The 25787-nt window shown below is 45.4% G+C and overlaps 1 protein-coding gene across 2 annotated transcripts in view; it reads left to right on the top strand.

Moving 5' to 3' along the window:
- Window positions 1–3650: 3650 nt before the first annotated feature.
- Window positions 3651–25787, top strand: part of NPAS2 (neuronal PAS domain protein 2) — a 491193-nt gene continuing 469056 nt past the window's right edge. For both annotated transcript variants that reach the window (XM_085622764.1, XM_085622765.1), the window contains exon 1: window positions 3651–4024. In XM_085622764.1, the coding sequence (XP_085478890.1) occupies window positions 3837–4024 (188 nt within the window). In that variant the 5' untranslated portion in view covers window positions 3651–3836. The remainder of the gene's footprint in view (window positions 4025–25787) is intronic.

The following is a 25787-nucleotide window of genomic DNA, read 5'->3' as shown; positions in this document are numbered from 1 at the left end:
AACCTACTGACTAAAAGCATGCCTTGCTTGAAGACCGGGACTCAAAGGAAAGAACTGGCGCTGGGTTAAGCATTCAACTTGTTTGGCATCGTAAAATCACAAAAAATAAATTGTGATATGAACAATTTAGTATTTCTATCAGCACTGTGTACAAAATATAAAGAAAATGCACCTGTAATCTTTGTCACTCACGCTTGCTTACATTGTTTGCACTTTTTAATGCACAAGCTTTTCTAAAAACACGATGAGAATGGTGTGTAAATGAAGACGCCTTGTAGTGGAACTCTGATATTCCCTTTTAAGCTCTCTAGCGCTGGCGTCTGTGGCTCCAGTTGTATTCCTCCGTAGCTGGCTGCCTGTCCTTGAATCCTTGCCAGCCTCCTCGCGCACAGCGGCAGCGGGAGGAAGGTCACGTATCTGTGGAATAAATATGTAGGTCAGTGGAACATTTCCTGCACTTGAGCTTGGAGTGCTGTGCTGCACTGCGGCCGCGCGCCCTCTTTCCCGGAGCCAACCCGCCAGTCCGCCTTTGATTTCTTCTGTTCTTCTTTAGACGTTGCCAAAGCGTTATGTTTTAAGCCCAGGACAGTTTTCTGGACCAAAACTCATTGCAGTGCATTAACAATGCTGGATGCGACCGTGTGGCTCATTGAATCAGCAAAGCCTCAGATTGGACAATGATTTGGGGCCTGCCCCTCCACATCACCTCAGAGCCGGGCCTCTCCAGCAACTGTGGCGCGGTGAGCCCCCATTATTTAGTGCACACCCTTCAGCCTAAGGCTTATGACTATCTTTGAGAAAGGGGGTGTCAGCGCTCCCTGCACCACATTCTGCAGGTTGGGAAGCATCATTTTGTGTTACACTGCTGCCTCTTGCTAGGGACCCAGGGGGTAGTAGCTATGAGGAGCTGAGCATGTGCATGTGTACGTGCACCGGGACCCATTGCAGCTCACTTTTTCTTGCTTGACTGGTGGAGTAGGCCCACGGCACCCTTAGTACGCCGCTGCAGAGAGAGAACAGCCAATGAGGAGCGGGTGCGAAAGCGGCAAGCGAAAGTAGTCAGAGGTAGCAGCTGCTATCCCCCCTACCTTGCCATTTGGCCGAGGTCAAGAAGGCATTGACTTAAACAGAAAGGAAACACCGCTCTGAGGCCCTCAATGCCACAGTTACGGGGTTTTAGGTTCAGGGATTGGGGAGGGGGAGGGGCGACGATATCTTCTATTTTGGCCTGATTTCAGCATCTAAATATGGGGATTACAACTTGATTACCCTGAACGGGCAATAACCAACCAGGAAAAATGCTTCGACCAATTCCACGTTTTCCCCCTTGCGGTGGTAATAATAGACCCAATCGGCACCCACCTACAACCAGCTTTGAGGGGGTGGTGAATGGGTGCCGGGGCTATTTTGAGGGCAGTGGTGGGCCGGAAGGAGTGCATTTGATGAGGGGGAGAACTGGAGAAAGTAGCCGCTACTCCCCCCTGTTGTGTAGGGGTGCCGGTAGGCGGGTCCGAGAGCAGCACCTGCAGGCATGCCGCGCAGCATCGACCAATGCTCCGAGATCAGTATATCCAGGACCCAGGGTTACCAGGTCTGGTCATTTCAGAGCCAGTATTCGCAGGGCGAGAAACACCAGGCGACTCAGAGAGACCGGAGTAGACAATGTTCTGGGCCACCTAGGGTCTAAGGCGGCTGTTAACATCACCTAGAAGTATGTGCCTGCTCACTTCAGAGAACAGCCATAGCACACTGCAAGAGGGTGTGGCGTAACGGCCAGCACTGCCGACTTCAGAACTGGAGAACTGGGTTCGTTTCTCGAAGTCGCCTCGACATCCTGTGATTTCGGGCAAATCACTTGATTTCCCTTTGCCTATAAAAAATCAATGTGTTCTTGTCAAATATAACTAGTGCTCATGTGAGGTCCAATACCTTCGGGTCGAGTTCGCTCTATAAACAAAAGTGAGTGGTGAGTCGGTGCTTGCCGGTGTTGTCCTGCTTGCATGGACTAGTTTTATAACAGAGCTGCCCCAAGCCCGTGAATCGCCGATGCGGCACGGGTCGCAGACTAGACCAGCTGAGGCGAACCTGCCACGGGTCAGGCCTTAGGGGAAGGCACTAGTAAATCTAATAGAAACGTGCTTTGGGCCAGGGCTGAACAGAGTTGGACAACGACAAAGAACATGCCCGGCTACCAAAAAGGAAAGAGGACTGCCGCACTTTCAGAAATCACAATCATTATTCTAGATGGTCAAATGGTGCACTTTTGGTAAAAATTGTCCCCAGTGATGCGTTTAATCAATTAACAAAACTGGATAGGATATTACAACTATATTTTAAGTATAATAATTGTTGGTGGATTATCCGCTTAAGATATTTAGAGGTGACTTAAATTTAAATACACTTTAAGACTCAGCAATGAGGTTGCCCCACCAAAGGTGGGTGGTTGAGTGCTTCTGTTCTAACATTAGTATTGCACTAACCATTATGAGACTAGCCTTCCTTGACCACAAAAAACAGGCCCATATTGGCCGAAAAATAACCCACATCTGCACTTTGGGCCAGCCCTCCTTGCACACATTCTCCAGCCATAGGACCATTCAGCACAACAGTGCGTTTGCTGGAGCCACAGGCCCATGAATGAGAGACAGAACCTCAACCAGCCTTAAGGTCTTGCAAGTGGAGCGAGCTACCTCTGAGAATTTCCGAGCCATGCGGTTACAGTGTGCTCCTACTCTCACCCTAAGGCCAAGCGATTAGCGTAGCTACCTAAGGTGGCCAAAAGGCCATGCAACTAGGACTGGCTCTTGCACTCACCTTAAGACCCCAAGAGTTCGACTTAGCTATCCAAGGTGGTCCCCCTGCACTTGCTTACAGATGGCTCCCTACACTCAACACATGCGATTATATCTAGCTACCTGCACTCGCCATGCAGTTAGATTTAGATACCTAAAATTTGCCAAATAACCATACAATTACAGCTGGCTATCAGCGCTCACCAAAGGGTCATTCAGATAGAGCTAGCTACCTGCATAGGACAGAGAGCCATTCAATTAGAGCTAGTCACCTCTGCTAGCCTTTGAGCCATGCGATAAGAGCTAGCAACCTGGACTCCCCACATGGCCATGCGATTGAATTTAAGAACCTGCAACAGACACAGGCCATGTATGAGTGGTAACAACCTGCACTCTCCATGTGTCATTGACGCCAGTACCTGAACAATATATAGGGTAATGCGATCAGCGCTAGGTTACACTAGCCATGGGGCTGTGCATTAGAGCAAGGTACCTGGCTATGGCACATACAGTGCATATTTCATGAATGTAACAGACTCCATGCGTTGCACATTGAAACAGGCTATGCCCCATAATTAGTCCCCTGTATTTAGCCCCGTGTCTAGGAAGCAGAGCTAGTTTTCTACCTAGGGACCAGGGCATTGGATAAAAGTTAGATTGTTGCATCTCATACCAAATATAGGCGCATTAGCGCTAGGTGCCTGCACGACCCTTAGAGCCACGGACGATGCCTCAGGGGCGCGCCAGCCATTGGGCCACTGATTAGAGCAAGGCGCCGGCAGCACTAGGGCCTTGCAGCTGAGCCAGCACTGCATAGAGAGCGAGCCAGCGGCGCTCCGTTCAGCCCTGAGGAGGGCTGCAGTGGAGAAGCGTGCGCAGTGCACGGAGGACGAGGCGGCCGGCTCAGAACACCGAGACCCACCTCAGCTCACCTCCGCCTGCTCCCCTGCCCTGGTGGAGGTGAGGGAGCACCGCGGCCGCAGCAGCGGCTCTTCTCCACAGCCCGCCTAAAGGCCGCTGTTCCACCACACCTCCTCCCGCGCCATGAGCCGCAGCAGCCCCCCATCCCTCCACTGCCTCTCGCAGGCGGGTGGCGCAGATAGACGCTGCGGGCAGAGCGGCAGCGGTGAGGCGGGCGCCTCCTCCTCCCCGCGCATCGCCTCTGCAGACAGCAGCAGCGGCGGCAGCGCGCGGCGGAGCCCCGGCACACCTGGCCACCGCAGCACCGTCAGGTAAGGGCGACCCTCGACGCTGGCACGCAAGGTTTACTGCGTCACTAACAGCGCGAGCACGAAGGCTTGAGCTATAGCGTAATGATATATGTTTGCCAAGTTGTCGTGACACTGCAAGAGAAGTTAATAATGTCTGAGGTAAAGAAATAATCTTCATTCTACCGCATTGGCATTCCAAAACAGATTGTATAAATCATTTCTCACTGGTGTTTTGCGCGGTTTCTAATAAATCCAAAAGGAACACTTATACACTTATGAAAACTTGATTTTCAAAAGTGGTGGTCTCTGTAAGGACCCGCTGTTGTGGGTCAAGACGTGTTCAGTTTAAAACCAAGCGCCTCCCCCCCCCCCCCCCGATGATTTAAGGATATTAAATTTATTTTCGTCTGAGGTGATCTAAAAAAAAATCTGCACATCAGTTATATAACAGGAACACAGATAAAGCAAGTAGTGACAAAGCCAATACGCCTGGCGTTTTTTATAAGATTTATATAGAGTTAATGCCATAGCTGTGTACTTAATTTCACAGTCGTCATTGAGAAAGTAGGGGCACGCATTTATAATGGGGAAACAACTGGAATGCAGGTTGTGATTTAAAAAAAAAATATTTGTGGTTTCTGTTTTGCAGTTGTGCTTTTTCATCAGTAGTATGCGCAAGAGAGGGCAGATAATGTCTAAGGAATTTTAAGTCTTGTGAGGACTTTACACAGGCAGTGACGTCTATTTTTTTATTGCAAAGGAAAGAATATTCGTGCTTAATAGCACAACGCTCAATGGCGTCCCTAGAAATAATTATAAAAGGGGGTAAACTAAGGGCCACGGTGAGACCACCTATAGCAGGCACGCGTTAAGATTATCTGCACGTGTGTATACGTGCAGCAGTGCTTGAACTATTTTAAAAGTGGGGGTGCTGGGAATCAATTTTACATCACTGAAGTCATAAAGACCCTGAAAAATCTAAGAACAAGTGTAAGAAATGAGCTACGCCCATTCAGCAGGAGAGTGGCAAGTTTGCGGTATGTAGCCGGTATTGCATTTCACTGTCGTAAACATATTACTAAACTATGGAGTGGTAATGCACCATCATTTACAGAGAGCACATTTTCCATTGAAATGGACACAAAGGTTGATCTGACGTCTGACCTCCAGTTTCATGAATAAAACTATATAGTGACAAATGATAATATGTGGAAATGGTTGTGAAGCAAATATTTACAATTTGCACATCACCAAGTAAAGTGTATGAATTTGTTTTGATCCTATTTAAATCTTTTTTTATACCCACTGTGGGTTGCGCCACTTTGCACAATCAACAAAAACAGTAATTTTATAAATGTCCATCCAGTAGTTTGTATTATTCACATTTTCTTTATTCTTCTTTCATTTTTGACAAATCATCGGGCAGCCAACGCGTTTCGTTCTTATTGAAAGAACTTCGTCAGGGCTGTAAAAAACATTTAAAAATATATGTATAATACAATTGTTACAACAAATTGACACACAATACTATGAAAACACATAATCCAGCAAGACAGAAGATACTCCAAAATGCCTCCAAATTACATATTTTGCTTTGAACATTTCTAATTTATATCAAACACATGGGCAACCAACCCTTATTGTTAATGTTTAGTTGATAATAAAATAGTTTTGATAATTACAATATAAGCACAAAAGGCAAGTCAAACTGAATCCATCCTACAATTTAAATATTGTGTTCCAATTGCACAAAGACCTTATCAAATAGAATAAATTGTGTGTGATAAAAGGCCCAGAGGTATGTACTGCTGTTTAGAGACATAAACATTTTTCCTTTACTCACAGGTAACAATATGAGGGAAAAGCAAAAAGAGAAAGAAAAAGGAAAATAGAAGTGATGCAATGCACATTAACTAAAACAAATTATGATATAAACCCGTACTAGTCATCAAGCCCATATCAGTCTGTTTATATTATCCTAAACTTTTAAGATGCTGTTGAACTGTACATTCCTTAGTTTGTCACACAATATAGAGACAACTACAATGTTCATAACAAACCCAAAGAGTCCAAGACAATATCGGACCATTAACCCCTTCCACGGGTGGCAAATTCCGCCACGATCCGAGGGGGTGCAGGGCTGGGCGTGGCGCTCAGGTACCCAGGACGGCTCCCGGCCATCATAAATCATGGTGGGCGTGTGCTCATGACGGCCGGGAGCCGTCCGAACTCCGCCCACCAATTAACTCGCCCGCACAGGCAGGGAATTAGCCGCATGTGGGAGGAGCGGCAACGGTGGGACGGCTCCCGGCCGTCATGAGCACACGAGTACCGTGACTCATGATGGCCGGGAGCCGCCATGAGCATCGATGAGGTTAAGTACCCAAACCATTCTGAATGCTGATTTTTGTCAATCATAATTTCACCATATTGCCATCAATTTCTACTTAAAAATACAATGTACCTACCAATATTTCTAGTAACAGTTGTTTATTAATAGACGAATACTTGTTGCCAGGTGATTACATTTCAAGCTTTCCTGGCACTTCCTCATATATGCAAGAAACTCCAATGGTCATTCACATCTGTTCTGCCTGCCAGAGAAACATTATTACTAATATCATAGGATTACTTGTGTCACGATTCCAGTCCCAGTTCATAATGACAGTTTAAAGGTCTTTACCTTACCTATTGAAAACCAAGGCTTAGGTTGTCCCTTGGGTTTTGCGACTCTATCCTATTGATTAACTACTGTGCCTGTAATAAGATAATACTTTGTATAAGATTCACTACATTTTGTCAAAGTGTACAAATTGAATCCTTACATATTTAGAGACCACATTGCAATTCCTCTCATTGTTTCAGGCTTGCATAATTTCTAAGATCACCGTACATAATTACAAACCTAATTGTGGCCCCAGATAATATACTATCAGGTCAAGACATGCCCAATAAACTTCCCCATATCATACTACATGAAGCCAGCATGTACTTGGCCCCCAATATGTGATATCATCCAGGCCTCCGATGTTATCGCTACAAAAGCGTTTAATAAGTAAAAGCCGTTCTCGACAACAAAGTGCCTTTATATCGATTGTTTACACACCTTATAAAGATGCCATGCTTTGTTGCAAGCCTAAATAATGCCCCTCATGGTATACCCAATAGACTTCCCAATATCGTAATATATGAAGCCAGCCTGTACTTGGCCCCCAATGTATAATGTCATCCAGGCCTCCAATGTTGTCGCTACAAAAGCGTTTAATAAGTACACGCCATGCTCGACAATAATGTGCCTTTATATCGATTGTTTAAGCACATTATATAAACGTCATGCTTACTTGCAAGCCTAAATACGGCCCACATGATATTATGGCAGGCCATAGACAAAATGTTAATACCCAAATGTAGTATCCGGCTGGATACATTCTAGTGTTCCACTTTACTGTAACCCACACTGAACACCCACCCACCACAGGCGTCACGAGTCAGTTGACCCTGACAATAAAAGGGGCCGAGCGCACGTGCTCCTGGCCAGTTTACCGCACCAGTAATCCTGTGTCTTGTGTCAGTCATTATCTGCATGCGGGCCTGAGGGCCCAATCACCACACCAAAGTTTCCCAACACTAATTCGTTTGAGAACTACGCGTACTCGGCCTCTGGTGTATAGTACAGGCCGACAATTTCATCGCAACAAGTACCCTATTTGTTTCACGTCAGACCCGTTTTATAAATATAATGTGTAAGCAACAGTAAAGCGATAAATCTTTTTGCAACAGGTACGTTTCTTATTTCACTGCAGGCACATTTTATAGAAAATATGTATATCATAACAGAGAAACGACCTTGTCCCCACATTTACTTCATTAACAACTGGCATGCGAGCATGCCCTTACTCACCCGCGGCAGAATATATCGAAATGGCCAACAGTGTCTGTGCTCAAGTGCTCAAAAGAAAATGCGCGAGCGTCTTTCTACCATTTATCCGCTCAAGGACGTCGACCACGTTCCGCCGCGTCATCGGGATGTTATTAGGGATATTCTCTAAATTAATTTACTGTTCACTCACGTAAGCTGCTCTTTTGAGCCCATGGATAGCCTAGTATTTTAATAGTGTTATCTAACAGATTCCTCTTTCTTTTCACTATTAAGTCTAATATTAATTGAATATTATATTAATAATATTCCCATACAACACGTTAAGAATCATTTTGAATTCAAGAGTAAATAAATATTCTGGTAATATTATCTGACATCCTCCTCATTCTTCTCAACTATAGATTAGCATCTACTAGGCTAATTAGGTATTTTGTTAATGATACTATCATGTGTAATATTAGTGGCCATAATCGCTATTTATGTACCTGCATGGTATATTGATCTCATTGCTGAACTCGTCCTAGTGCCCTACCCTTATGTAAAGCACAAAGTAAATAGTTTTAAGGTGCCTCCACCCTTGATTACTAATAATATCTGAAATACATATACCTTATGTGACCCTGCTGATTTATCCAAATTATTTACATACTTTCCAATGTGAATAAATATATTTTACAATTCAAAATTAACACATTTAATTAAGTTATATTTAATTGCGACCTTTCTTAAACCATTTTGAATATTTTGAATAGTATAATATTTACAGAGCACATCAAGTTGAAATCAGCATACAGTGCCCAAAATCGAGGCCTACTAATATGCACATCATTAAGAGGCCAGAGCACAACAAAATGAGGACAACATACATTGCCCAAAATGAATGCCTGCTAATATACAGATCATCATAGAACAGGACAGTAATATTTTCCAATATATTATACCCCTATCATTTCTCATCCTAGGCCATATTGGCATTGTGCTATTTGATAAAGTTACAATATGGTACTTCTTTGTAATGCCATGCCACAATTTATAGCGACAATCCACATTTTATGATGTTAACACATTGTGTTTTCTGACATGCTCAAATAATATTCTCAAATATGAGTAATCCACAATTCGGTACAGCCTTAAGCATAGTTGTCACTCAAACTTTAGTATATTTGCACTCATTCACAGCTAGTGTGCAATTATACATGGGCCACGACTAATTTCAGCTAAAACTGCTAGACCATAGCAGCTAATTATCAGAGGAAATAGTGTAGTTCATCATCACTATTATGTCCCTTGCTGGTGATACGTAGTCTACAAATCCATCCGGCCTCATTACGTCTGAGGGCCAGATCTCTGTCCCCCCCTCTAGGTTTCTTTGTGACATGGTCTATACCATGAAACCAAATTTCAGGCTCCCCCCATGTTGCTCATTCATATGTAGTGTCATGGGGTATCTTGTGTCTCCATTGCGAATAGCCTGTACATGCTCTTGAATTCTAGTTTTAAGGGGCCTGATAGTACTGCCTACGTAGATAATATCACAACTACAGCCTATTACATACGTCACATATGTTGTTCTACAGGTAATAGTATGCCTGATAGTGTACACTCGCTGTGTATTGTAACTAAAGTCTTTCAATTTGTTCTTTCCGTATTGACAAATATTACAGTCAGTACATGTGAAGAAACCACATATTGGCCCAGATAGCCATGTTCCCTCTGTCTTCCTCTTGGTTGATACTAAACTGGGACATAACATTTCCCTCAAAGTTCTTCCTCGTCGATAAGTAATCTTGGGTTTTGGGGAAATCTCACCCTTAACCCCTGGTATTTCATGAAGCAATGGCCAATGTCTATGTAAGATTTTGTACACACCTTGACTATGTTTATTAAACTTAGTAACAAAATTTATAGAGGCCGACAGATTCATATTACCACTAGCAGAATTATTTGTTGTTAAAGTGGTCTGCCTTGGTTTTGCCAATATCTTTCTTTCTGCATTATCCAAGATTCTCTGCTTGGACCCCCTCTCCTTAAACCTTGTTTTAGTCGTTTGAAGATTGTCAATAAATGAAGTCATATCACTACAGTTTCTACGTATCCTAATCATTTCTCCAAATGGAATACTGTTAATGGTAGCCTTAGGATGTACACTCGTAGCATGTAGTGGACTATTGCTCTCAGTTGGTTTGCGAAATAATTTACTCTGAATCTCATTTCCATATGCTGAAAACGGTATGTCCAAAAAGTCGATCTGGTCAGAGGAGTGTGTGATGGTTAAGGTCACATTGAATGGATTGTGGTTTAGAAATGTGAAATAATCTTTCAATTGGGCATCTGTGCCATTCCACAGTACAATAATATCGTCAATATACCTCCCCCCAAAAGATGATGTTTTCTACCCAGGGGGAGGCATATCGATTCCAAGCATGTTCTCTTTCCCAGTATCCCATAAACAATCCCGCGTACGAAGGAGCAAATTTGGCTCCTATCGCGGTACCTTGTAACTGATGATGCCATTGATTGTCATGTCGGAATTTATTTTTTGAAAGTATTAATTCCGTCATCTCAAGAATCATTTCATTATGTTCAAACCACTCTGCTGTCGTAGACCTATTTCTTTCTATTTAAATATTTGTTTCTATGTCACTTCAGAGTGACAAAACAATTGTGCTTCATTTGTGTTTTCAAAACTGCTGACATATTACGAAATATTCGTAAAGGTATTTTACATTAAATTTAAATACTGTGTGTTAAAAAAAAGCTGACGTCTTACAGTCTTTTCTTTCATACTCGCTGTCAGATAGTTCACTTTACAAAATCCTCTAACTTTGCAGTCCGAGAAAGAAAGGTAAACACAAATCTCCGTGTTGAAAGAATAAGCAGCAATTTGTCAAAAGCCATAGCCTGACATTTGACCTCTGGTTTTGAACACACAGCAAATGTGACAAGATAAAAATACAATTTAAAAATATCTTTATTGTTCATTAAATCGCTAAACTCCAGCATGGTTATCCTGGAGGGCTGCAGCATCCCCTGCTCCCCTGCTTTCAGCGTATATATATATGTGGGAAGGGCTGAAACGCGTCATGGCGACCTCTTGCACCGAATAAACTTTTTAGCACTTAATGGTGGTCCGTATCCGTTTGTTTGCCCTGGAAATACATGCAATCCAAGCGAAGTATTTGGATATCTATCTATCTATCTATCTATCTATCTATCTATCTATCTATCTATCTATCTATCTATCTATCTATCTATCTATCTATCTATCTATCTATCTATCTATCTATCTATCTATCTATCTATCTATCTATCTATCTATCTATCTATCTATCTATCTATCTATCTATCTATTATCTACTGGCGGTCGCCAGTAGATAGTTATAGTTACAACCTAGTTTCCATAGGAAATCTCAAAATTCTATTTTGAATAACTTTGGCGCCGGTTGACGAATCCTCGCAAAATTTTCAAAACTAATGGGGCGCTCCGTTCAGCTCCTACCCTGAAAGTCTCGGGGTGATTCGTCAAGCGGGGGCCGAGAAAAAAGGGGGGTCCCAAAACGCGTTTTCCCCATGCATTTTTCCATAGGACCGTTAGACACAGCTACAGCCAGAACGGCTGAACAGAATTACTTGAAATTTGGCAAAGAGGTAGTCCTCAGGTCAGGCATGTGCCTTTTGCATATATGGTGTAAATCCGTTCAGTAGTTCCTGAGAAAATCAAAAGTAAAATCATATACATATCTGGGCGGAGCCTAACCACACATCTCATTGTGAGATCTGATTGGCTGTCAGCACTTCATCCAAGAAGTGTTGGCAGCCATCTTGGGACCAATATACATGATAGCACCTCATTAAAAAGCATTGCAGTTAATAGAAGGTTTTAAGACTTTAGTTACATTATAAATCATTTGTTGATGGTACCATACTCATTTTAGGAATTGTAGTATGTTCTAAGGTGATTTTACCATGTGAAAAAGCCTTCTGCTGGAATATCATGAATCATGTTTGAGAGAAAACTATTTTCACATGCTTTTCCCACAGAGGTTTGGAAGGTGATCTATAAGCTAAACTGAGAGCATATTTTCTGTAAATTCACATTATCTTTCTCAGTCATGTGAGAATGAAGTCTGACATTCTCAGTAAAACATGTACATCCAACAAGGGCAGAGACTGTCAGTTGATTCCTTTGTGTTCTACTGCAGCTTCCCAGAGTGTTCCAAAGAACAACTAGATCGCTAACAGTCTTACTTATGACAAAGGTATGGCACACCTGAAGCCATCTTGATTGGAATAAAGTGGTAACATTTAAAACATTTAATTTAAAAAGGAACAAAATGAGAGGGTTCATTTTGCCATAGAATGTATGATTAGTGCTGCAGGAAGAAAAATTAGGGCACATTTTGAGTGACTTCTCAAATCCTCTTCTATTTCATTAAAGAATTCTGACATGCAGACTGAAACATGCACTTTCAATACCAGCAGCAGACTTCCCTGGTGAGCAGTAGCTTTACTACAGTGATCTAATGAGCAACTAGAGTGCTAAAATTATGAATTTATGGCAAATGTGTGACACATCTGAATGCCTTCTTCATTGAATCAAAGTAAAAAACTGACAGTATGCCTACTGAGGAGACTGCAGTAAATGAGGAAATTAGGAAACTTCATAACAAGTCTCCCAAGATGGCCACCAGAGACAAAAGAGCCCAAATGTAGCACAAATATCACCGAGATGTAGCCCAAGTATAGCCCAATGACAGAAATCCCAGAGTGTTCTAAAGAACAACTAGAGCGCTAACAGTCTTACTTATGACAAAGGTATGGCACACCTGCAGCCATCTTGATTGGAATAAAGTGGTAACATTTAAAACATTTAATTTGCAAAGGAACAAAATTAGGGGGTTCATTTTGCCATAGAAATTATGACTAGTGCTGCAGAAAGAAAACTTAGGGCACATTTTGACTTCTCAAATCCTCTTCTATTTCATTAAAAAGTTCTGACATGCAGACTGAAACATGCACTTTGAATACCAGCAGCAGACTTCCCTGGTGAGCAGTAGCTTTACTGAAGTGATCTAATGAGGAACTAGAGTGCTACCATTCAGAATTTATGGCAAATGTGTCACATCTGAATGCCTTTTTGATGGAACCAAAGTAAACAAGCATTGAAAATGCAATAGGTCTCGCCCTCGTTTAAGTTAAAGCAATTCTGATTGTAATTAGGTGGCTTTTTAGCTTTGCTTTTATTAGTGTTTTTCAAAATTTCATGTAAATAACATGCATATCTGTATATGTATGCATGCATTTATATTTGTATTTATATAGATATGCAGATTATATATATGTTTATATATGTATGTATATACATATATATACACATACATATATATAAATGCATATATGTGCATATGTGTGCGTGTAGAGAGAGGTAGAGAGAGGTAGAGAGGTAGAGATGTAGAGGTAGAGACGTAGAGGTAGAGAGGTAGAGGTAGAGAGGTAGAGGTAGAGAGGTAGAGAGTAGTAGAGAGAGAGGTAGAGAAAGGTAGAGAGGTAGAGAGTAGAGGATGAGTAATAGAGAGTAGAGAGAGAGTAGTAGAGAGAGTAGTAGAGAGTAGTAGAGAGAGTAGCAGAGAGTGAGTAGGAGAGAGTAGTAGTGAGTAGTAGAGAGTCAGTAGTGGAGACTGAGTAGCAGAGAGAGAGTAGTGCAGAATGAGTAGTAGAGAATGAGTAGTAGAGTGAGTAGTAGAGAGTAGTAGAGAGTGAGTAGTAGAGAGTGAGTAGTAGAGAGTAATAGAGAGTAGTAGAGAGAAAGTAGTAGAGAGTGAGTAGTAGAGAGTGAGTAGTAGAGAGAGAGTAGTAGAGAGAGTGAGTAGTAGAGAGTAGTACAGAGTAGTACAGAGTGAGTAGTAGAGAGTGATTAGTAGAGAGTAGTGGAGAAGTAGAGAGTGAGTAGTAGAGAGTGAGTAGTAGAATGAGTAGTAGAGTGAGTAGTAGAGTGAGTAGTAGAGAGCAAGTAGTAGAGAGTGTGTAGTAGAGAGAGTAGTAGAGAGTAGTAGAGGGTGAGTAGTAGAGAGTGAGTAGTAGAGAGAGTAGTAGAGAGTAGTAGAGAGTGAGTAGTAGAGAGTGAGTAGTAGAGAGTGAGTAGTAGAGAGTGAGTAGTAGAGAGTAGTAGAAAGTGAGTAGCAGAGAGAGTAGTAGAGAGTAGTAGAGAGTAGTAGAGTGAGTAGTAGAGAGAGAGAGTAGTAGAGAGTGAGTGGTAGAGAGTAGTAGAGTGAGTAGTAGAGTGAGTAGTAGAGTGAGTAGTTGAGAGTGAGTAGTAGAGAGTAGTAGAGAGTTAAGCGTCATCAGCAGAGGATTGCGGTCGCGTGAGTTATAGTTGCCTGCACTAACTATAACGGGGGAATTTCATTGTTTTTTTACGAGTGAAATGTCCAGCTAACTATACCATGTGTGAAACCTACGGTTTTTTTAAGTGAATATATATATATTTATATATATATATCTTCATTCCTCCGTCACCAACAGCTTTTCCAAAGACGAAGATAGACCCAAAATTCAGTGCACAATCGAAGTTTATTTTCAAACGCCCTGCACCATCGCCATAACTATATATATATATATATATATATATATATATATTCCACCAAAGTTTGCCCTGCAAATGAAGACGCCATCCACCAGCCAGTAAGTATCAAACTTTTTAATGCTCAGAAGCAGGATTTCAGCTCCGCTTTTCCATCCATGAGCCTAACGCGTTTCAGAGCATTCATGCTCTTTCATCAGAGGCAGTTTAAAAGAACACAACTATTTTGCACGTACCCATAGTTCTCTGCGTGTTTAATTCGCCTCCGGTGTGCCATTCCAAAACTTAATTCCCATTGCACGCCGGAACTTGTAGTACCCTTTAGTGCACAAAGTTGCCTCCAGTGGTTGTGTGTCCTTTTAAACAAATATTGGACCAGTGTCAGCCCTCCAGTGGGCCCCAGAGCTGAAAGCTTGCTCCGCAATTACAGCACCAGCTGCGCCGTCCGTGGTCTGTAAAGTTCCAGGCCTGACGTTCCCTGTCACCTGAATTCGAGGGCGATGCGTGCTTCTGCGGCTGGGCCAGCCGCATATCATATTCCACCAAAGTTTGCCCTGCAAATGAAGACGCCATCCACCAGCCAGTAAGTATCAAACTTTTTAATGCTCAGAAGCAGGATTTCAGCTCCGCTTTTCCATCCATGAGCCTAACGCGTTTCAGAGCATTCATGCTCTTTCATCAGAGGCAGTTTAAAAGAACACAACTATTTTGCACGTACCCATAGTTCTCTGCGTGTTTAATTCGCCTCCGGTGTGCCATTCCAAAACTTAATTCCCATTGCACGCCGGAACTTGTAGTACCCTTTAGTGCACAATGTTGCCTCCAGTGGTTGTGTGTCCTTTTAAACAAATATTGGACCAGTGTCAGCCCTCCAGTGGGCCCCAGAGCTGAAAGCTTGCTCCGCAATTACAGCACCAGCTGCGCCGTCCGTGGTCTGTAAAGTTCCAGGCCTGACGTTCCCTGTCACCTGAATTCGAGGGCGATGCGTGCTTCTGCGGCTGGGCCAGCCGCATATCATATTCCACCAAAGTTTGCCCTGCAAATGAAGACGCCATCCACCAGCCAGTAAGTATCAAACTTTTTAATGCTCAGAAGCAGGATTTCAGCTCCGCTTTTCCATCCATGAGCCTAACGCGTTTCAGAGCATTCATGCTCTTTCATCAGAGGCAGTTTAAAAGAACACAACTATTTTGCACGTACCCATAGTTCTCTGCGTGTTTAATTCGCCTCCGGTGTGCCATTCCAAAACTTAATTCCCATTGCACGCCGGAACTTGTAGTACCCTTTAGTGCACAATGTTGCCTCCAGTGGTTGTGTGTCCTTTTAAACAAATATTGGACCAGTGTCAGCCCTCCAGTGGGCCCCAGAGCTGAAAGCTTGCTCCGCAATTACAGCACCAGCTGCGCCGTCCGTGGTCTGTAAAGTTCCAGGCCTGACGTTCCCTGTCACCTGAATTCGAGGGCGATGCGTGCTTCTGCGGCTGGGCCAGCCGCATATCATATTCCACCAAAGTTTGCCCTGCAAATGAAGACGCCATCCACCAGCCAGTAAGTATCAAACTTTTTAATGCTCAGAAGCAGGATTTCAGCTCCGCTTTTCCATCCATGAGCCTAACGCGTTTCAGAGCATTCATGCTCTTTCATCAGAGGCAGTTTAAAAGAACACAACTATTTTGCACGTACCCATAGTTCTCTGCGTGTTTAATTCGCCTCCGGTGTGCCATTCCAAAACTTAATTCCCATTGCACGCCGGAACTTGTAGTACCCTTTAGTGCACAATGTTGCCTCCAGTGGTTGTGTGTCCTTTTAAACAAATATTGGACCAGTGTCAGCCCTCCAGTGGGCCCCAGAGCTGAAAGCTTGCTCCGCAATTACAGCACCAGCTGCGCCGTCCGTGGTCTGTAAAGTTCCAGGCCTGACGTTCCCTGTCACCTGAATTCGAGGGCGATGCGTGCTTCTGCGGCTGGGCCAGCGCATATCATTTTCCACCAAAGTTTGCCCTGCAAATGAAGACGCCATCCACCAGCCAGTAAGTATCAAACTTTTTAATGCTCAGAAGCAGGATTTCAGCTCCGCTTTTCCATCCATGAGCCTAACGCGTTTCAGAGCATTCATGCTCTTTCATCAGAGGCAGTTTAAAAGAACACAACTATTTTGCACGTACCCATAGTTCTCTGCGTGTTTAATTCGCCTCCGGTGTGCCATTCCAAAACTTAATTCCCATTGCACGCCGGAACTTGTAGTACCCTTTAGTGCACAATGTTGCCTCCAGTGGTTGTGTGTCCTTTTAAACAAATATTGGACCAGTGTCAGCCCTCCAGTGGGCCCCAGAGCTGAAAGCTTGCTCCGCAATTACAGCACCAGCTGCGCCGTCCGTGGTCTGTAAAGTTCCAGGCCTGACGTTCCCTGTCACCTGAATTCGAGGGCGATGCGTGCTTCTGCGGCTGGGCCAGCCGCATATCATATTCCACCAAAGTTTGCCCTGCAAATGAAGACGCCATCCACCAGCCAGTAAGTATCAAACTTTTTAATGCTCAGAAGCAGGATTTCAGCTCCGCTTTTCCATCCATGAGCCTAACGCGTTCCAAGAGCATTCATGCTCTTTCATCAGAGGCAGTTTAAAAGAACACAACTATTTTGCACGTACCCATAGTTCTCTGCGTGTTTAATTCGCCTCCGGTGTGCCATTCCAAAACTTAATTCCCATTGCACGCCGGAACTTGTAGTACCCTTTAGTGCACAATGTTGCCTCCAGTGGTTGTGTGTCCTTTTAAACAAATATTGGACCAGTGTCAGCCCTCCAGTGGGCCCCAGAGCTGAAAGCTTGCTCCGCAATTACAGCACCAGCTGCGCCGTCCGTGGTCTGTAAAGTTCCAGGCCTGACGTTCCCTGTCACCTGAATTCGAGGGCGATGCGTGCTTCTGCGGCTGGGCCAGCCGCATATCATATTCCACCAAAGTTTGCCCTGCAAATGAAGACGCCATCCACCAGCCAGTAAGTATCAAACTTTTTAATGCTCAGAAGCAGGATTTCAGCTCCGCTTTTCCATCCATGAGCCTAACGCGTTTCAGAGCATTCATGCTCTTTCATCAGAGGCAGTTTAAAAGAACACAACTATTTTGCACGTACCCATAGTTCTCTGCGTGTTTAATTCGCCTCCGGTGTGCCATTCCAAAACTTAATTCCCATTGCACGCCGGAACTTGTAGTACCCTTTAGTGCACAATGTTGCCTCCAGTGGTTGTGTGTCCTTTTAAACAAATATTGGACCAGTGTCAGCCCTCCAGTGGGCCCCAGAGCTGAAAGCTTGCTCCGCAATTACAGCACCAGCTGCGCCGTCCGTGGTCTGTAAAGTTCCAGGCCTGACGTTCCCTGTCACCTGAATTCGAGGGCGATGCGTGCTTCTGCGGCTGGGCCAGCCGCATATCATATTCCACCAAAGTTTGCCCTGCAAATGAAGACGCCATCCACCAGCCAGTAAGTATCAAACTTTTTAATGCTCAGAAGCAGGATTTCAGCTCCGCTTTTCCATCCATGAGCCTAACGCGTTTCAGAGCATTCATGCTCTTTCATCAGAGGCAGTTTAAAAGAACACAACTATTTTGCACGTACCCATAGTTCTCTGCGTGTTTAATTCGCCTCCGGTGTGCCATTCCAAAACTTAATTCCCATTGCACGCCGGAACTTGTAGTACCCTTTAGTGCACAATGTTGCCTCCAGTGGTTGTGTGTCCTTTTAAACAAATATTGGACCAGTGTCAGCCCTCCAGTGGGCCCCAGAGCTGAAAGCTTGCTCCGCAATTACAGCACCAGCTGCGCCGTCCGTGGTCTGTAAAGTTCCAGGCCTGACGTTCCCTGTCACCTGAATTCGAGGGCGATGCGTGCTTCTGCGGCTGGGCCAGCCGCATATCATATTCCACCAAAGTTTGCCCTGCAAATGAAGACGCCATCCACCAGCCAGTAAGTATCAAACTTTTTAATGCTCAGAAGCAGGATTTCAGCTCCGCTTTTCCATCCATGAGCCTAACGCGTTTCAGAGCATTCATGCTCTTTCATCAGAGGCAGTTTAAAAGAACACAACTATTTTGCACGTACCCATAGTTCTCTGCGTGTTTAATTCGCCTCCGGTGTGCCATTCCAAAACTTAATTCCCATTGCACACCGGAACTTGTAGTACCCTTTAGTGCACAATGTTGCCTCCAGTGGTTGTGTGTCCTTTTAAACAAATATTGGACCAGTGTCAGCCCTCCAGTGGGCCCCAGAGCTGAAAGCTTGCTCCGCAATTACAGCACCAGCTGCGCCGTCCGTGGTCTGTAAAGTTCCAGGCCTGACGTTCCCTGTCACCTGAATTCGAGGGCGATGCGTGCTTCTGCGGCTGGGCCAGCCGCATATCATATTCCACCAAAGTTTGCCCTGCAAATGAAGACGCCATCCACCAGCCAGTAAGTATCAAACTTTTTAATGCTCAGAAGCAGGATTTCAGCTCCGCTTTTCCATCCATGAGCCTAACGCGTTTCAGAGCATTCATGCTCTTTCATCAGAGGCAGTTTAAAAGAACACAACTATTTTGCACGTACCCATAGTTCTCTGCGTGTTTAATTCGCCTCCGGTGTGCCATTCCAAAACTTAATTCCCATTGCACGCCGGAACTTGTAGTACCCTTTAGTGCACAATGTTGCCTCCAGTGGTTGTGTGTCCTTTTAAACAAATATTGGACCAGTGTCAGCCCTCCAGTGGGCCCCAGAGCTGAAAGCTTGCTCCGCAATTACAGCACCAGCTGCGCCGTCCGTGGTCTGTAAAGTTCCAGGCCTGACGTTCCCTGTCACCTGAATTCGAGGGCGATGCGTGCTTCTGCGGCTGGGCCAGCCGCATATCATATTCCACCAAAGTTTGCCCTGCAAATGAAGACGCCATCCACCAGCCAGTAAGTATCAAACTTTTTAATGCTCAGAAGCAGGATTTCAGCTCCGCTTTTCCATCCATGAGCCTAACGCGTTTCAGAGCATTCATGCTCTTTCATCAGAGGCAGTTTAAAAGAACACAACTATTTTGCACGTACCCATAGTTCTCTGCGTGTTTAATTCGCCTCCGGTGTGCCATTCCAAAACTTAATTCCCATTGCACGCCGGAACTTGTAGTACCCTTTAGTGCACAATGTTGCCTCCAGTGGTTGTGTGTCCTTTTAAACAAATATTGGACCAGTGTCAGCCCTCCAGTGGGCCCCAGAGCTGAAAGCTTGCTCCGCAATTACAGCACCAGCTGCGCCGTCCGTGGTCTGTAAAGTTCCAGGCCTGACGTTCCCTGTCACCTGAATTCGAGGGCGATGCGTGCTTCTGCGGCTGGGCCAGCCGCATATCATATTCCACCAAAGTTTGCCCTGCAAATGAAGACGCCATCCACCAGCCAGTAAGTATCAAACTTTTTAATGCTCAGAAGCAGGATTTCAGCTCCGCTTTTCCATCCATGAGCCTAACGCGTTTCAGAGCATTCATGCTCTTTCATCAGAGGCAGTTTAAAAGAACACAACTATTTTGCACGTACCCATAGTTCTCTGCGTGTTTAATTCGCCTCCGGTGTGCCATTCCAAAACTTAATTCCCATTGCACGCCGGAACTTGTAGTACCCTTTAGTGCACAATGTTGCCTCCAGTGGTTGTGTGTCCTTTTAAACAAATATTGGACCAGTGTCAGCCCTCCAGTGGGCCCCAGAGCTGAAAGCTTGCTCCGCAATTACAGCACCAGCTGCGCCGTCCGTGGTCTGTAAAGTTCCAGGACTGACGTTCCCTGTCACCTGAATTCGAGGGCGATGCGTGCTTCTGCGGCTGGGCCAGCCGCATATCATATTCCACCAAAGTTTGCCCTGCAAATGAAGACGCCATCCACCAGCCAGTAAGTATCAAACTTTTTAATGCTCAGAAGCAGGATTTCAGCTCCGCTTTTCCATCCATGAGCCTAACGCGTTTCAGAGCATTCATGCTCTTTCATCAGAGGCAGTTTAAAAGAACACAACTATTTTGCACGTACCCATAGTTCTCTGCGTGTTTAATTCGCCTCCGGTGTGCCATTCCAAAACTTAATTCTCATTGCACGCCGGAACTTGTAGTACCCTTTAGTGCACAATGTTGCCTCCAGTGGTTGTGTGTCCTTTTAAACAAATATTGGACCAGTGTCAGCCCTCCAGTGGGCCCCAGAGCTGAAAGCTTGCTCCGCAATTACAGCACCAGCTGCGCCGTCCGTGGTCTGTAAAGTTCCAGGCCTGACGTTCCCTGTCACCTGAATTCGAGGGCGATGCGTGCTTCTGCGGCTGGGCCAGCCGCATATCATATTCCACCAAAGTTTGCCCTGGAAATGAAGACGCCATCCACCAGCCAGTAAGTATCAAACTTTTTAATGCTCAGAAGCAGGATTTCAGCTCCGCTTTTCCATCCATGAGCCTAACGCGTTTCAGAGCATTCATGCTCTTTCATCAGAGGCAGTTTAAAAGAACACAACTATTTTGCACGTACCCATAGTTCTCTGCGTGTTTAATTCGCCTCCGGTGTGCCATTCCAAAACTTAATTCCCATTGCACGCCGGAACTTGTAGTACCCTTTAGTGCACAATGTTGCCTCCAGTGGTTGTGTGTCCTTTTAAACAAATATTGGACCAGTGTCAGCCCTCCAGTGGGCCCCAGAGCTGAAAGCTTGCTCCGCAATTACAGCACCAGCTGCGCCGTCCGTGGTCTGTAAAGTTCCAGGCCTGACGTTCCCTGTCACCTGAATTCGAGGGCGATGCGTGCTTCTGCGGCTGGGCCAGCCGCATATCATATTCCACCAAAGTTTGCCCTGCAAATGAAGACGCCATCCACCAGCCAGTAAGTATCAAACTTTTTAATGCTCAGAAGCAGGATTTCAGCTCCGCTTTTCCATCCATGAGCCTAACGCGTTTCAGAGCATTCATGCTCTTTCATCAGAGGCAGTTTAAAAGAACACAACTATTTTGCACGTACCCATAGTTCTCTGCGTGTTTAATTCGCCTCCGGTGTGCCATTCCAAAACTTAATTCCCATTGCACGCCGGAACTTGTAGTACCCTTTAGTGCACAATGTTGCCTCCAGTGGTTGTGTGTCCTTTTAAACAAATATTGGACCAGTGTCAGCCCTCCAGTGGGCCCCAGAGCTGAAAGCTTGCTCCGCAATTACAGCACCAGCTGCGCCGTCCGTGGTCTGTAAAGTTCCAGGCCTGACGTTCCCTGTCACCTGAATTCGAGGGCGATGCGTGCTTCTGCGGCTGGGCCAGCGCATATCATTTTCCACCAAAGTTTGCCCTGCAAATGAAGACGCCATCCACCAGCCAGTAAGTATCAAACTTTTTAATGCTCAGAAGCAGGATTTCAGCTCCGCTTTTCCATCCATGAGCCTAACGCGTTTCAGAGCATTCATGCTCTTTCATCAGAGGCAGTTTAAAAGAACACAACTATTTTGCACGTACCCATAGTTCTCTGCGTGTTTAATTCGCCTCCGGTGTGCCATTCCAAAACTTAATTCCCATTGCACGCCGGAACTTGTAGTACCCTTTAGTGCACAATGTTGCCTCCAGTGGTTGTGTGTCCTTTTAAACAAATATTGGACCAGTGTCAGCCCTCCAGTGGGCCCCAGAGCTGAAAGCTTGCTCCGCAATTACAGCACCAGCTGCGCCGTCCGTGGTCTGTAAAGTTCCAGGACTGACGTTCCCTGTCACCTGAATTCGAGGGCGATGCGTGCTTCTGCGGCTGGGCCAGCCGCATATCATATTCCACGAAAGTTTGCCCTGCAAATGAAGACGCCATCCACCAGCCAGTAAGTATCAAACTTTTTAATGCTCAGAAGCAGGATTTCAGCTCCGCTTTTCCATCCATGAGCCTAACGCGTTCCAAGAGCATTCATGCTCTTTCATCAGAGGCAGTTTAAAAGAACACAACTATTTTGCACGTACCCATAGTTCTCTGCGTGTTTAATTCGCCTCCGGTGTGCCATTCCAAAACTTAATTCCCATTGCACGCCGGAACTTGTAGTACCCTTTAGTGCACAATGTTGCCTCCAGTGGTTGTGTGTCCTTTTAAACAAATATTGGACCAGTGTCAGCCCTCCAGTGGGCCCCAGAGCTGAAAGCTTGCTCCGCAATTACAGCACCAGCTGCGCCGTCCGTGGTCTGTAAAGTTCCAGGCCTGACGTTCCCTGTCACCTGAATTCGAGGGCGATGCGTGCTTCTGCGGCTGGGCCAGCCGCATATCATATTCCACCAAAGTTTGCCCTGCAAATGAAGACGCCATCCACCAGCCAGTAAGTATCAAACTTTTTAATGCTCAGAAGCAGGATTTCAGCTCCGCTTTTCCATCCATGAGCCTAACGCGTTTCAGAGCATTCATGCTCTTTCATCAGAGGCAGTTTAAAAGAACACAACTATTTTGCACGTACCCATAGTTCTCTGCGTGTTTAATTCGCCTCCGGTGTGCCATTCCAAAACTTAATTCCCATTGCACGCCGGAACTTGTAGTACCCTTTAGTGCACAATGTTGCCTCCAGTGGTTGTGTGTCCTTTTAAACAAATATTGGACCAGTGTCAGCCCTCCAGTGGGCCCCAGAGCTGAAAGCTTGCTCCGCAATTACAGCACCAGCTGCGCCGTCCGTGGTCTGTAAAGTTCCAGGCCTGACGTTCCCTGTCACCTGAATTCGAGGGCGATGCGTGCTTCTGCGGCTGGGCCAGCCGCATATCATATTCCACCAAAGTTTGCCCTGCAAATGAAGACGCCATCCACCAGCCAGTAAGTATCAAACTTTTTAATGCTCAGAAGCAGGATTTCAGCTCCGCTTTTCCATCCATGAGCCTAACGCGTTTCAGAGCATTCATGCTCTTTCATCAGAGGCAGTTTAAAAGAACACAACTATTTTGCACGTACCCATAGTTCTCTGCGTGTTTAATTCGCCTCCGGTGTGCCATTCCAAAACTTAATTCCCATTGCACGCCGGAACTTGTAGTACCCTTTGGTGCACAATGTTGCCTCCAGTGGTTGTGTGTCCTTTTAAACAAATATTGGACCAGTGTCAGCCCTCCAGTGGGCCCCAGAGCTGAAAGCTTGCTCCGCAATTACAGCACCAGCTGCGCCGTCCGTGGTCTGTAAAGTTCCAGGCCTGACGTTCCCTGTCACCTGAATTCGAGGGCGATGCGTGCTTCTGCGGCTGGGCCAGCCGCATATCATATTCCACCAAAGTTTGCCCTGCAAATGAAGACGCCATCCACCAGCCAGTAAGTATCAAACTTTTTAATGCTCAGAAGCAGGATTTCAGCTCCGCTTTTCCATCCATGAGCCTAACGCGTTTCAGAGCATTCATGCTCTTTCATCAGAGGCAGTTTAAAAGAACACAACTATTTTGCACGTACCCATAGTTCTCTGCGTGTTTAATTCGCCTCCGGTGTGCCATTCCAAAACTTAATTCCCATTGCACACCGGAACTTGTAGTACCCTTTAGTGCACAATGTTGCCTCCAGTGGTTGTGTGTCCTTTTAAAAAAATATTGGACCAGTGTCAGCCCTCCAGTGGGCCCCAGAGCTGAAAGCTTGCTCCGCAATTACAGCACCAGCTGCGCCGTCCGTGGTCTGTAAAGTTCCAGGCCTGACGTTCCCTGTCACCTGAATTCGAGGGCGATGCGTGCTTCTGCGGCTGGGCCAGCCGCATATCATATTCCACCAAAGTTTGCCCTGCAAATGAAGACGCCATCCACCAGCCAGTAAGTATCAAACTTTTTAATGCTCAGAAGCAGGATTTCAGCTCCGCTTTTCCATCCATGAGCCTAACGCGTTTCAGAGCATTCATGCTCTTTCATCAGAGGCAGTTTAAAAGAACACAACTATTTTGCACGTACCCATAGTTCTCTGCGTGTTTAATTCGCCTCCGGTGTGCCATTCCAAAACTTAATTCCCATTGCACGCCGGAACTTGTAGTACCCTTTAGTGCACAATGTTGCCTCCAGTGGTTGTGTGTCCTTTTAAACAAATATTGGACCAGTGTCAGCCCTCCAGTGGGCCCCAGAGCTGAAAGCTTGCTCCGCAATTACAGCACCAGCTGCGCCGTCCGTGGTCTGTAAAGTTCCAGGCCTGACGTTCCCTGTCACCTGAATTCGAGGGCGATGCGTGCTTCTGCGGCTGGGCCAGCCGCATATCATATTCCACCAAAGTTTGCCCTGCAAATGAAGACGCCATCCACCAGCCAGTAAGTATCAAACTTTTTAATGCTCAGAAGCAGGATTTCAGCTCCGCTTTTCCATCCATGAGCCTAACGCGTTTCAGAGCATTCATGCTCTTTCATCAGAGGCAGTTTAAAAGAACACAACTATTTTGCACGTACCCATAGTTCTCTGCGTGTTTAATTCGCCTCCGGTGTGCCATTCCAAAACTTAATTCCCATTGCACGCCGGAACTTGTAGTACCCTCTAGTGCACAATGTTGCCTCCAGTGGTTGTGTGTCCTTTTAAACAAATATTGGACCAGTGTCAGCCCTCCAGTGGGCCCCAGAGCTGAAAGCTTGCTCCGCAATTACAGCACCAGCTGCGCCGTCCGTGGTCTGTAAAGTTCCAGGCCTGACGTTCCCTGTCACCTGAATTCGAGGGCGATGCGTGCTTCTGCGGCTGGGCCAGCCGCATATCATATTCCACCAAAGTTTGCCCTGCAAATGAAGACGCCACCCACCAGCCAGTAAGTATCAAACTTTTTAATGCTCAGAAGCAGGATTTCAGCTCCGCTTTTCCATCCATGAGCCTAACGCGTTTCAGAGCATTCATGCTCTTTCATCAGAGGCAGTTTAAAAGAACACAACTATTTTGCACGTACCCATAGTTCTCTGCGTGTTTAATTCGCCTCCGGTGTGCCATTCCAAAACTTAATTCCCATTGCACGCCGGAACTTGTAGTACCCTTTAGTGCACAATGTTGCCTCCAGTGGTTGTGTGTCCTTTTAAACAAATATTGGACCAGTGTCAGCCCTCCAGTGGGCCCCAGAGCTGAAAGCTTGCTCCGCAATTACAGCACCAGCTGCGCCGTCCGTGGTCTGTAAAGTTCCAGGACTGACGTTCCCTGTCACCTGAATTCGAGGGCGATGCGTGCTTCTGCGGCTGGGCCAGCCGCATATCATATTCCACCAAAGTTTGCCCTGCAAATGAAGACGCCATCCACCAGCCAGTAAGTATCAAACTTTTTAATGCTCAGAAGCAGGATTTCAGCTCCGCTTTTCCATCCATGAGCCTAACGCGTTTCAGAGCATTCATGCTCTTTCATCAGAGGCAGTTTAAAAGAACACAACTATTTTGCACGTACCC

The sequence above is a fragment of the Triturus cristatus genome, chromosome 8, assembly GCF_964204655.1.
Source record: "Triturus cristatus chromosome 8, aTriCri1.1, whole genome shotgun sequence".
Lineage (NCBI taxonomy): Eukaryota > Metazoa > Chordata > Amphibia > Caudata > Salamandridae > Triturus > Triturus cristatus.
This window is presented reverse-complemented; position numbering and strand designations above follow the sequence as displayed.